The following is a 14305-nucleotide window of genomic DNA, read 5'->3' as shown; positions in this document are numbered from 1 at the left end:
AATAATTATTTGCATTCGCTCGACTTTGCAGTTTGCCTCCCCCTTCCGCTCCATCTCTATTCTAAACCAACACACTTCACTTTATCGACACTGTAAACAGAATTACGGCAATAAAATAAGAACTACCGGTTCATTTCGCATTTGTTTCAAAACTAATAATCACATAAACATTCCATATTATTTCTGTGACTTCATATGGAAAAATACTTCACTTCAAATTTACCAGTACCAAATGTTTGATTAGCTTTTTGACAAAATTTATAAAACTATTTTTTGTGAGTCTGAACTTTATATTTTGATCAAATTTACAATAAATACGTAAGTTAGTATCTGTTTTATGCATTTCTGCAACCCTACAAGAGGTTTACTGAAATATAGAGAAAATTACAGTGTGATCCACGTACTTTCCGCATGCTGGCTCCTAGCAAGTGATAGCGTAAGAACCGATGCTATACCATCACACACACACGCACGCGCGCGCGCGAAGAAAAGGAAAAAACAATTACAATGTGGATACAAAAAAGTGTAACTACAAAACCTAGCGAAACGTGATTGTTGGGTGCGACCAGATGACATGCAATAAGAGTAGCGACTGATGGTTTTTGTATCTATTATTTTTTTTATCTTAGCCTTAGCGGAATCTGTCACAAATTGAGCTGTAGGAGGGTCAGTAGGCCGGCATAATGGAATTTCTACGTATGTGGATATTGGTCACTTATTACTTAATCACAGACTATTAAGATTTTTGTACACTGGGAGTCGAAGCCTACTAATATCACATCGTCTTTATTGTACGTCTAATTATAACTAGGCCTATATTATGTTACTATGACAACTTTACGGTATTCGTACGGAAAAATGAATCTAACAATGTTTTTGCCGTACAGCAAAGAACTTTCTAACCAATAATGTGTTATGAAAAACAGCAGGTGTGCCAAAAAAATGCTTAAACATTAACACATTTTCTTGAATGGTGTTTCTTAATATGTGGAGAGGCAATAAAGTACCTCTTACAGTCCTTTTAAACAAATAAAACATGGGAAACTTACATTAAAAGAAAAAGATACGGTAATAAAAATAATGAACCAGTCAACAAAAATATTAAAAAATAAATGGAAGAAAAAATATAAATTTTAAAGTAACAACAGTTCCGGATTCATCCAGACACGAAGCAGTAGCTGTGTTTCGCATCATAACAGAACAAGACTAGGCAGCACCCATCCCCAAAATGTGTCTTACGCAAAGATAAAAATTCTGTAATAACAATAGGTCATCTACATAAATGCTTCGCCTTAACTTCACTTCTTTGGACTCAGCATTAAAAACAAATTCCTGATTTACACTACTATTACCACATTTCATAATAGACTGGTTTTCGGATTTAGTCCAGATCGGCCATTTTAAACCAACCAGTGTGCTGCGGCATACTAAATGATCTGCTGATGTACCGTGATAAAATGAAAATAGTGAAGGTTGACGCAGCAAAATTTGTAAAAATAAAAGTGAAAAGACTCTATCTGTTATGGGGTAATTTGCTAGGAGACGTCGTTGCATATAGACCACTTTTACACTAAACCTAAAATTTGATTTTTGCAAGATATACTAAAACCCTAAACTAACCTAACCTTTTCCTTAATCTGTGACAGGTTACGTTAGTGTTTTAGTATGCAATGTTGTATACACTAAGGTTAGGTTTAGTGTAAAAGTGGCCTATATGCGACGTCTCCTAGCAAATTACCGTGTTATGGTAACAATGGTTATATTCTGTAGGACCAAAGAAAAAATTTAATCTTTGCGTGAAAAGAATGGTAAAGAAAGTGAGTCCACAAGAGTCAACTTTCAGTGAATGCGAACCAGGGTTGGCAGAATATCATATTGAATTGAATTTGAGGGAGGGGGCACTATGATCGATCACTGCGACCTTATTAGATACTGCGCTAATCCTCAAGCTATGCGCATTGTCAAACCCACACTGACTGACCACACTAAGGTTCGCTGCCTATCAAAGTTCCTAGCAGGCAACCCCACTTGTCTCTGGCCCTCTGTTCGTCGCCAACTGGCGTTCGGGAAATGGTATGAAATGATGATAGAATGAAGAGATGTTTGACAAAATGATATAATGCACAGTATGGCGAAACAGGAGAAACCCGAGAAAAAACCCCAACTTCGACCTTCTCTGCCACAAATGTCACCATGAATCAACCTTAAAAAAATATCGAATTTTATTTTATGAAAAAAAATCCCCGATTAGGAACCACCAGTTTAGATTATATGAGTGTACCGTTTTTTTAATTACAGTACAATTTCAATGTGTCACATGTTGAAAAGGGTTGAAAAACGCTGGTCTAGATCAAGGCTGAGTTTAGTCTAAAAGTGAAAGATGTAGCTAATTGGCGATGTAGGCCTATAAAATGGAGGGGGGGGGGAAGGAACTGGCCAACCTACCCCATTATTTCCTTATCTAGTTGTCTTGTTGGTGTCACTTATGGAGTGCAGACCTGTCTTCAGACAGTTGATTTAACAAACAACAGTCCCGATTCCTGCCTCAAGTATTTTCTAGTACTACAGGGGTTCTCAAATTATGATACACATATCCCCTGTGATACAGGAAAGTGTGGTAGATCGTACCTTTAAGTTCGTAAAGCAAATGAATTACTTAATTTGAATGTGGGCTACAAGTATTCGACAATCGGCATGCACTTAGACTGGCCGTCAATTTCTCAGCTCTAGTGTTAGCAACTTCGTATAGGTCAGTTTCTGTCAGATGCATTTTCAATTCACTGTGGACTAAAGCAAGGAGATGCACTATCACCGTTACTTTTTAACTTTGCTCTAGAGTATGCCATTAGGAAAGTCCAGGATAACAGAGAGAGTTTGGAATTGAACGGGTTACATCAGCTACTTATCTATACAAATGACGTGAATGTTAGGAGAAAATCCACAAACGATTAGGGAAAACACGGGAATTTTACTGGAAGCAAGTAAAGAGATAGGTTTGGAAGTAAATCCCGAAAAGACAAAGTATATCATTATGTCTCATGACGAGAATATTGTACGAAATGGAAATATAAAAATTGGAAATTTATCTTTCGAAGAGGTGGAGAAATTCAAATATCTTGGAGAAACAGTAACAAATATAAATGATACTCGGGAGGAAATTAAACACAGAATAAATATGGGAAATGCCTGTCATTATTCAGTTGAGAAGCTTTTATCATCCAGTCTGCTGTCAAAAAATCTGTAAGTTAGAATTTATAAAACAGTTATATTACCGGTTGTTCTTTATGGTTGTGAAACTTGGACTCTCACTTTGAGAGAGGAACATAGATTAAGGGTATTTGAGAATAAGGTGCTTAGGAAAATATTAGGGGCTAAGAGGGATGAAGTTACAGGAGAATGGAGAAAGTTACACAACACAGAACTGCACGCATTGTATTCTTCACCTGACATAATTAGGAACATTAAATCCAGACGTTTGAGATGGGCAGAGCATGTAGCACATATGGACGAATCCAGAAATGCATACAGAGTGTTAGTTGGGAGGCCGGAGGGAAAAAGACCTTTAGGGAGGCCGAGACGTAGATGGGAAGATAATATTAAAATGGATTTGAGGGAGGTGGGATATGATGTTAGAGAATGGATTTATCTTGCTCAGGATAATGACCAATGGTGGGCTTATGTGCAGGCGGCAATGAACCTCCGGGTTCCTTAAAAGCCAGTAAGTAAGTAAGTGTTAGTAACAGTAATGTGTGGTATTGTTTCTTTTTAGTATTAAAAAAAGTAGATTTCCTTACCTTCAAGAAAATCATATTTGTTCCAATCCTGAAGTGGTGACAGAGATACAGGAGCACTGTCAGTATGGTACTTTACTGAAGATTTTAGGTCAGAGCTTGGGATTAAAATAATAATAATAATAATAATTTTTACACGTGAAAAATGTTTATCTTCAAAGATTTCTACTAAAAAAAAAGAATAATTGAGCATATTTGTAATATTAGCCTTGAGACCTGTTTTTTTGAAATAAACCTGTCCCGAATTTTGGACAAGAAAAACTGATTTTATATTTCACTGAAACATACTTACTTATTTGAAAGTAGTTTTCCTTCTAGCTTTTTAAGAGAAAATACGGCAATTAAACATGACCTGAGATTAAACCTTTCAAAAATGTTCCTGACATGAAAAACCTAGTGTCTTGTAACAAAAGGCCATACTTTTCATTAAAGGTATATTTTGTAATTCCTGCGCCTAATAGATTCAACTATGGAAGTACTTCAATTCATCACCGAAAATCCCTAAATTTCTTCTGACAGGTGGTACTTGAGTCTTCACTACATTGAATATTTGTATTTTCGTTCCTTTTCAATTACTACGAGTGATTCATATAAAACTCATGCTTTTCTTTATCCATTAATTTGAACAGGAACATATCGCAATGGTGTGTGGATAAGGTTCAGGGCTTCTACCGCGTTGTCTTGGTGTTGGTGGCTGACGTTTCGACCACTGTGTTGTGGTCATCTTCAGAGCAGTTGGATTAAGGAAATAGTCTGCGAGCTCGTATAATATAGTAGTCTCGATGGGGGGAGTACTTTCGGTGATAGGTCGTAGGTTCTCCAGAAGGAGAAGGTATTTTCTCAACTTAAAAAACCTTAAAGCTTATATTTTGACCTTGTGCATTTGAAAAATGAACTTAGTATTGTATTCTCTTAAGGAATTCCCTCAAAAATCGCATGCAAGGAAAAAGGCTGGATAAAACAGATAAATTGAAATGTATTAATAGTTAAATATTGTATTGGTTGTTTTATAGAGGACTTGTTTAATCAAATTTTTAACAATTATATATTTACGTGTTAGTTTATTAGGCCTATCTAATTTTTTTAATCAGTGATAGCCCATGTCATTATTCCAGAATACATCATCAGTAAGGAATTAGTCCAATTCGTAAAGGAAGAGGTCGAAAGAACGTTAAAGTAATAAATTCCATTCACATTTCAGTCCACCAAGTTAGCTCTGTGGTAGCATGTCTGTCTTCAGACTAGCCGGCCTGGGTTCGATGTCCGGCGGGGTCAGAAATTTTAATTTCTACCTCGGGACTAGGAGAGATGGGGGTGTACAACTTCTAATCACTAAATTGTGCACCAATATGCCTGGGTTAAATCCCAAATCTTTCTGCAGTGCATATGAAGAGAAGGCATATGTCACTGTTGATAGTGATTCGTCCGTCGGACGGGGACGTTAAGCCTGGCGGCCCCCTTGGTGCTATTCAACAGGAGTAGGCTATGTGCCGGCACAGGGTTTCCCCTTCTCCCTTCCTTACCTTCATCATCCTCACCTATTCCCTACATTACACTTACACGAACACTTAACACACACTCACCCGTCCACACCTATGGAGTAATGGTTATCGCGTCTAGTCGCGAAACCAGGTGGCCCGGGTTCGATTCCCGATCAGGGCAAGTTACCTGGTTGAGGGTTTTTCCGGGGTTTTCCCTCAACCCAATATGAGCAAATGCTAGGTAACTTTCGGTGCAGGACCCCGGACTCATTTCACCGGTATTGTCACCTTCACCTCATTCAGATGCTAAATAACCTGATATGTTGATAAAGCGTCGTAAAATAACTAAAGAAAAAAGTACACTTACCCTAGTATACGACATAACTCTTCATAGATATATATCATGCATAACGTGGCCTGCCGAAGTGGTGTGCAATTTGAAAATGGGTCACAATACTGTGCACACGCACACATACACACACAAACAAATTCACATTTTATAATTTTGACCAACCAAAAATATTTCATGGCAGGAATAAAGAAACAACTGGAGTAGAAATCTCAAGACGTACATATACGGGTTTCTCTAAATCTTCCTTTATTAAAAACATTATATCTCAGTTTTTTACTCGCTGTTATAATAAGATCTTACCATTCAATATCTTCACTGTGCATAAACTGAATATCTTCTCGAGAGAGATCGGACCTAATCAACTCTCTCACATAAGAAATGCATTCAGACAAGCTCATCCCGCTTGTAGATACATGGACAATCCACATCAGAAAATACTGAACCTCAAATACACACTATCAAACATACATCCTGCAATTTATACAACTATTAGAAAACTTCGTTTCCACAATTAACATTATCACAAGCCTAATTTAAACATGAATATCAAAACTATACTTATTAATACAGATATCAAGTTATCTATCACAATAAACATGCTTCATTTTACGATGTAAAGTGTTTCAGAAACTGATACTGACCACAGTATTACTGCTTGAATCAGACGTACAATTGCTAAAAGACGAAATAATGTTATGCATTTGTTTTTGCAACATCAAATTCGTTTTCTCTTTATAAATAGTCATTTCTTTTTGTCTTTTGTTTCGTTGTTCACTGTCTATTACATTTGTTCTACTGTATTATATTGTATAAGTAGGTTGTAATCTACCGTGTCACATAGACGTTTTTTACCTGCCGGCAGTGTCCAAGTTAGTTTGCTAAAAATGTTACCAATCTATATTTTATCGGGACTGATGTGACTTAATTAGGATTTTTCTTTTATATGTAAGGAAGGATGTGTTATCTCAACTTTTTAACTTTTCATTAAATTACTGAATTCTACTGATTTATATTCTAATATTGTGATATGAGATAATTGTTCATGAAGAATAAGTGATTAAACGTCATCACAGTGCAAAAATATTTCAAAATAAAATGAATCATCTAAGCACCAGTGACTAGGTTCTATTCTCAAAAATTAATAACGAAAATGTAAATTATTAATTTCAAGTGACTGTAAAATTCTTTATGCCTACTGAAGTCCGATAAAATAACATTCGAATTATTTTTCAGTGAAGATATGTTTGTAGATTGCTAATAACTGAAAGTCTAGAAAGAACAAATGCTATGTGTGAACAGACAAAAAAAAATAGTTGGAAGTACCCAAAGGCAAATATGATGTAATTTCACTTACAAGATACCATCTCTCCTAACTACCACTAGTTAAGTAACTGTACACGCAGATGTGTAATGCTATGATTCACAATACTTCGCAGCATCCAATATCATATTTTAGCTGTCAAGAGATCAGCTTAATAAATCTTTCTTCCAAACTATTACCCTGTAATAAGACTCTTCTTCGTTTCCCCAATAGGTGTGACTGTTGAGGTTTCACTGTTCTTACTATCTACTAATTTGGATGTTATGATGTTACCGTCCCCTCCCGGCCCCACCGGCTTAAGCATTGGTATGCTGTCTACACTGGAGTTACGGGAGAGGTGTGCTCGGAGAGGACGGATGGTTTTAAGTTTGGTTGTGCCCCCGTATGTGAAGTGTACATCTGAACACGTGTCCAGTGGATGAATGTGGTTAGTCATGATCGGTGATGTGGGCGTCACATTTCCACTGTCACTGCTGTCACACTGGGTGTTCTCTATAATCTTATTACTAGTAGTGCCAGCTCTAAGTTCAAACGAACTCTGAGAAGACTTCAGTTTTGAGCGGGGAGCAGCCAGGGGCATAGAATTTGATTTCTCGTAACCTGTAATATCCGGAAGAGAGTTCTTACAGCCGTCTGCCGTTGTTGAAGCACCACTGTTATTTGTAGAGTTTACTGGCAACCTCTTCGCAGCAACAGTTCCATTATTTGCCAGTTCGGTTGGGTTACTAGTAGCATTCAATCTTTGCTGTTTAATTTGATTATGAGTATTGGCAAAAAATGAGGACATTCCTGATATCTTCGTTGTCAGATTCGGTGAACTGAGAGCAGATTTAAGAGGATAAGGCATTTCTCGAGGTTTATCCTCACTTCCTTTGAGCTTGATAGAAATTTCACTGCCAGCAGAATGTGTCCTTCCATTTGCAGCGTTGTAAGATGAGAGCGTATCTTCATTTGACTCCATAGCTCTAAGTGATACTGTCTTGAGAAGTGAGGTATCCTGCTTTGGGCTTTTGAAGAGAGTCTGTCCGACATTACTGCGCCTGCGTTCAGCAACAGACAACTGAGCCACAACACGGCGAATCTCGCCCGGGATCTCAATGTTGGAGTTGGATTCGGCCAGGGATTCTATGAAGTGACCAATTGTAGCCACGCTCACTTCAAGGCTGCTGACTTGTGATTGTAACCGTGACACTACGATTTGCTGATGGGTTCGACTGGCTTCCAGCCGCTGAATTTCGCTGGTTGCAATCTAGAAACAGAGAGTGGACATAGTAGAATCACTCTAACCAAAGAAACCCGTACACTAGGTAACATATCGTCCCATTATAGGCATAAGGGCCAACGTAACAATTTGTTGATTTTACAGGAGAGAGAAAAAACATTTTTAAAAATTACCACTTCAATAATTTATTTAATAACTATCTTAAAATGCTGGTACAATTCCGTATTTCAAGGTGTTGTACGAGGAAGAAGTCACCGGGTGCCATATCAGGAGAATACGGGGGGTGAGGCAAAATTTGATAGCCTAAAGAAGCAGCATGTGTGACTGTGTCCTGTGCAGAATGAGCTGGGGCGTTGTCATGAAGCAAAAGGACCCCCTTGGACAGCTTCCCGCGACGCTTCGTCTTGACAGCCTCCGTAACCTCGTCAGGAGATTTCGGTAGTATGCTCCTGTGATGGTTTGCCCCTTCTGAGCATAATCTGTCAGCACCATACCTTGGATGTCCCAAAAAAACACTCAGCATCACCTTGCCCGATGATGGTTGGGTCTTTGCCTTTTTCGGCGGTGGTGAATCCACGTGTCTCCACTGCTTGCTTCGCTCCTTTGTCACCCAGTGACTTCTTCCTCTTCCCTCGGATGAAGAAACCATTGCGAGGCAGGCATTTCCAGAATGACAACGAGGTGATTTTTGAGGTGGAACGTTTCCTGAACAGCCAAACTGCAGACTTCTACAACCAAGTCATCCATTGTTGGGAAAAATGTGTCGCGTTGAAGGGTGAATATGTAGAAAAGGACTAACACCATCACCAAGTTTCATGGTCGCAGCTTCATTTTTTCGAGGTGATAATTAAAACTTTATGACTACTCCTCGTAATGGTTTCAAAATAGATAAAAGAGTTGAATAATTTCGAGGGAAAAATTGTTCCTGGGCCGGGCATCGAACCTGGCACCTTTGGTTAAATATACCAATGCTCTACCAACTGACTTACCCGGGAACTCTACCAGACATCAATCCAATTTTTTCCTCGATGCCCGGCCCCGGAACAATTTTTCCCTTGAAATTATTCAAATCAACTTTACAGGGAGTTACATCTGAAAGCTTGATTTGCATAATACACGTCACTGTACGTTACAGAAAACCACCATTTAAGTCACACAAAGTTAGTGTGCACTCAATGTTGGTTGCTTGACAGTTGTCAGCCCACGTTGAGGTCTGTGGATATAGAGCGAAAAAATGGATCAGTGTCTGGTAGAGTTCCCAGGTAGCTCAGTTGGTAGAGCATTGGTACGTTTAACCAAAGGCCCCGGAACAATTTTACCCTCGAAATTATTTAAATCAACTTTACAGGGAGTTATACCTGAAAGCTTGATTTGCAGATAAAAGAGTTTATTTTTAACGGCCAAATTAATGTAAAAACTGAGACATTTACTCTTCTGGTAGAACGACGCCATTCTGCAATTCACAACTCTGAACTATAAAATAATTATAATTACAATACGATATTTCAAAGTACAGTTTTTACTCGATTCATATTGAAGATTTTAATTAGTTTCAGAAATGTTCATATTAATACCTTTCGCAAAATAATGTTTGAAACACTTAACTTTATTCTAAAATTATAAGTTCGACGACCTTAACCTCATTTTTGAAACCATAACAATTTACAAAGCTTCTTAATAATTATTAAAACACAAAACAGTGAATGAAATTCAAACTTAACTGTCATTGTTGTACATTTTAAACATCCATTTTTATATTGCAATTTATTAGATAACTGACACAATAACAACAATTCTATTAGCGTAATTTGTTAATCAAACACGTAAGATAACCAACATTCGCAGTTAATTGAAATAAAAAATATCGCAAAATACAGCATTATAACGGAAGAATTGTGTTTTTGGAATCTATTTTTTCTTTTTATTGCCTCTCTGTGATATTTAAAAGGAAAAAATCAATAAGTATTTATGACATCATAATAACATCGCTTACTGTAAACATATGATGTTGGCCCTTCTGGTGGTCATGTCTCATTAACATCGGCCCCAAGAACCAACATTATTTTCTTATTTACGGCCACAATATTGCGAGAAAACGTTAGTTCTTTTGCATGTTGATGAAAAATATAGTACAGAATCACATAGTCAACATAACTCATTTTATGAAAAAATGTCACATTGGTCCTTATGCTTATAATGGGACGATATTGTCAACAAATTGTATTTCAATTGTCTTGTTAGGGCAAAAACAGCATATAGGAGTGACGCATTTACGAAATTACTCTGCATGCCAATAGTGCTCCCTAAAGCTAATGTACAAGAACAAACAGTCTTGAGACAACACAGTACCTCAAGTTGCTCGATAAGAGCCTGGTTCTGCTGCATAAGTTCTCGGTTGGCCGCCTCTGCCTTGTGTAGTGCTTCCACTTCTTCAGGACGCAGGGATGACATTCCCTCCTGGAGGACGTGGTACTCCACTTCGTATTCATGAAGCTGCTTGCTCACATCCATTGTGAAAACCTACAATTGAATCAATATAGCTACTAATTAAGATAATGCTAAGTTAATTTAATTCAATAAAATGGTACAGTGTTCCTAAATGACTTCCGGAGTTTCAGATGGTCAGTATGGCAATGCAGATGGACGTCAATGTAAAGTTTCATGCACAAAAATTCGATTTTTCCTATTTGCTACATAACAGCACCACTGTAAAATATGGTGACTTCCAAGAAATAAGTATTTTGTGTGTTGCAATTCGCAAAGTGCAGTACAGTAGTTACAGTTTAGCAGACATTTTGACGGGAATTTAGAAGAGATCCGAACGACATAGTTTTCTCTAGGTGGCCTTCATGGTTCCCCAACTTCACAGTGTGATTTCTTCCTGTTGGGTTAAATGAAGGACTAAACATGCCAGCCATCGCTACCTATGAATGTGCCTAAAGGTACGGTCACACATCGCTACTTTTGCTGTGCAACTTTTGTACTGCAGCTGCAAAAGTTGCGTGTCGTGTTCACACATAAGCCAAAAGTAGCGTGCTGCACGCTACTTTTCCTGCTGCGCAACCCGAGTGCTGCAAAAGTTGCAACTGGAGGTTGCGAGTCTGTTCACACACAAGGCGTTACTTTTGCAGCCGCAGTCATGCTGCAGGTTTCCATCTCCGTGTTGACTTCTCAATATACATTTTGTGGTTATGTTCGCATTATTAAGAAATTCATGCGAAAGCTTCCTTATCTATTATTTGCGTTTCTGTCGTATCTAGTATTCAGAAATTGACATTATTTTTACTATAAAGCTTTTAAAAACGCCTATATACTTAAATGATAATCAACAGCATATTCACGTAATCAATGTTGGCAACCCTCCTGTTTGGAACTACGCTACGGAAAATTTAAGAAATGAATTATATCGTCAGCAATTATGCTCAGACTATGTTGTGTATTTAATAATTGTTACAAATAATTTATTTTCATCACATTTAACATTAAAATATATCCAAACAATAAAAGTATCATTGGCACATTTGGGTGGTAACACTGGTTGCAACTGCAGCAAAAGTTTCAACAAAACCGATATCAAAAATGCTGCGGCTGCAACCCTGAGAACCCTGTTCACACGTCGCTACTTTTAAGCTGCATGCAGCATGAAAAAGCAGCGAACAGCAGGTTTGGCAGCCGCTACTTTTCGGGTTGCACCGTTGTTCACACATCGCAGTACAAGAGTTGCGCAGTTTTTTGTACTGCAGCACTGCAAAAGTAGCGACGTGTGACCGTACCTTTAGTTTATACACAGGATTGTGCGGCTGTTGAGCCTATCACACCTGACAAGCTGACTAGGATATGGCAAGAATTAGACTACTGACTGGATGTATGGCATGGTTAACGAGAAAGACAGGCTTGACGCGAATCAGAGTCACGTGTTATCATGGTCCAGTCATGGCCATCTTGACAATCACCTAATATAAATACATGTTCAAAGTTCTAAAAAACAAAAGAATTGCTATATTAAACTGATGTTAAACGTACATTTATATATAAACTTGTTCAATGTTAGCCATGTTATGACTAAGAATGAGATGTCGCACTGTAGCCTGTCTTTTTCATTAGCCACAATGTATCAGCGTGTTCCGAATCTCACCAGACCGGTGGACAACAATGACGTAACGCTGCAGCAAAAGAGGAACAAAACTGCTGGAAGGATCAATGGCTGTTATGGCGACTGTATAAGTTGTTGTCTGTGCTATGCTAGCAAAATTTTGCGAAATTTCCGTACTGCCATCTCGTTCAAAGAAAAGAGAGCATAAACAATTTATTTCTTGAACCGGTAGTAATAACTGGTCCGTTGACATGTTCGCTCATAAGCCATTAACATACTGTTTTTACATTGTGCTCATTACAAACAATACAGCAGAACACACCGCCATGACACAACAGTGCACGATGTCATTCGTCTGCTAATTCCCGCCCTATACAAGAACCAATCAGATTCACTAATGGCAGCTGATGGAGACTGCCACCACCTCTGCAAGCTGATGGCACCGGTGTGACATCGGTGGAGCATCAGTTACGCCATCGGTGAAATTTGGAACGCCGTGATGCCATCGGATTGCTCAGTGCTGAGATTCGGAATACACTGTATGCTATGTTACGAACTGTGCTCATGCTGAACACTTTTTTAATGTAGGCCTATACTGTGCAAACTCGTACAACTGCTTTTTCATCCCATACAGGTTTGGTTTTGTACACTTTTACCAGAGGTATATATAGGGGGGAAGCCAAAGGGGTTCTGGCCCTCCCCACGGAAATTCAATTTCTATTGAATAGAAAATAGAAAATTATGAGTAATGTGACCACTTTCTTAAATTATCTTAAAAATGAACTCTGGTAATAAGAAAATTAAATGTAATACAATATAATACATATATCCTCCTGTGTTCTAAGACGTTTGTTGTTTTATTTTTAAAGTTCAATATAATTCTATACTTCAAAAAAAAGTTAGTGACATGAGGGAAAATGCTGAAAAAATTCTGCAGGTTACAGTTAGGGCACAAATGCAGGTATATATAAATACAATTATATTTTACTTCAAATTAGACATCGTACCTGTTTCATAACCCTGTCCATCATTTTCTTGTCAACTTGAGGCACCACATTCTTGAGGTACTCCATAATCTCTTCAAAGCTATCACATGATAAAAGTCCTTCTTTATGCTCTCCAAGCAAGGCCAGAGCCACTCTGAATAGAACTTCAGTGTTTTCCAAAAACAGCAGATCTGGAGTAGACAGATATAGAGAAATTATATTAAAATGTCTTATGTATGAGCAGCTGGGTCCAGTACAATAAAGTCGACCATAAGCGCTTGCATACGGTACTTACATTAATACATTTCTGACAATATTATTCACTGTAATGCTCGTAACTGATAACTAGCGAAAAGTGAAGTTTCTTTTCATAATAACTGTGATTTGTACATTTTCGTAGTAGTAATATAAAAACAACGTTTAAGATGCCATGATAGTTGTTGCCAATAAACCCATCTCACAATCTTCTCTATAAATATAGTTGCTCAAAACAACAACAGTAATAAAATTATCCATAAATTGGAACATTCTGCCAGTAAAAGCAGATACTACCCATACATTCTATACAATAAGCTTCTTACAGTAACTAAAACAGATCTGATCTAACATAACATGACAACTTAACCTAACCAAATCAAATCAAACCCAATCTAACATAACATAACCTAAATTAACCTAAAATTACAAACTAAAAATGGACCTAAGCTAACCAAACATAACGACCACAATGTTTAATTAAATTAAAATTTAGCTACCTAATTTATTTAATTTTGTAACCAATCAAATATTTAGACAGAAATATCTAAGAACTAAGTACTTTTTATAACAATGTTATAAAAATCGTTATAACAACGTTATAAAAATTGTAAATAATAGTTATAAAATTTGAATGGAAGTAAAAATGTTGCAGCTAAATTATTTTCGAAAGCTATGCTGATTAATTCTATGATGAAAGTTCATTTACAAATGAAGTTGCTTGTGGTAGACATAAACATACTGTCACCAAGAGGCTTGAATGTGATATGATTAATCGTTGTCCAACTTAGCTTTTCATACAGG

At 37.4% G+C, this 14305-nt stretch overlaps 1 protein-coding gene across 4 annotated transcripts in view; it reads right to left on the bottom strand.

Moving 5' to 3' along the window:
* Positions 1-5847: 5847 nt before the first annotated feature.
* plx (PTB_TBC1D1_like and TBC domain-containing protein plx) overlaps positions 5848-14305 on the bottom strand; it is a 403577-nt gene continuing 395119 nt past the window's right edge. For all 4 annotated transcript variants that reach the window (XM_069829428.1, XM_069829431.1, XM_069829429.1 and 1 more), the window contains 3 exons: positions 13268-13437; positions 10517-10687; positions 5848-8194 (listed from right to left, as the gene is read on the bottom strand). In XM_069829428.1, coding sequence (XP_069685529.1) covers positions 7121-8194; positions 10517-10687; positions 13268-13437 — 1415 coding nt within the window. In that variant the 3' untranslated portion in view covers positions 5848-7120. The remainder of the gene's footprint in view (positions 8195-10516; positions 10688-13267; positions 13438-14305) is intronic.

Source organism: Periplaneta americana, chromosome 6 (genome assembly GCF_040183065.1).
Source record: "Periplaneta americana isolate PAMFEO1 chromosome 6, P.americana_PAMFEO1_priV1, whole genome shotgun sequence".
Classification (NCBI taxonomy): Eukaryota; Metazoa; Arthropoda; class Insecta; order Blattodea; family Blattidae; genus Periplaneta; species Periplaneta americana.
Note: the sequence above shows the minus strand (reverse complement) of the source record. Positions and strands in the feature narration are given on the sequence as shown.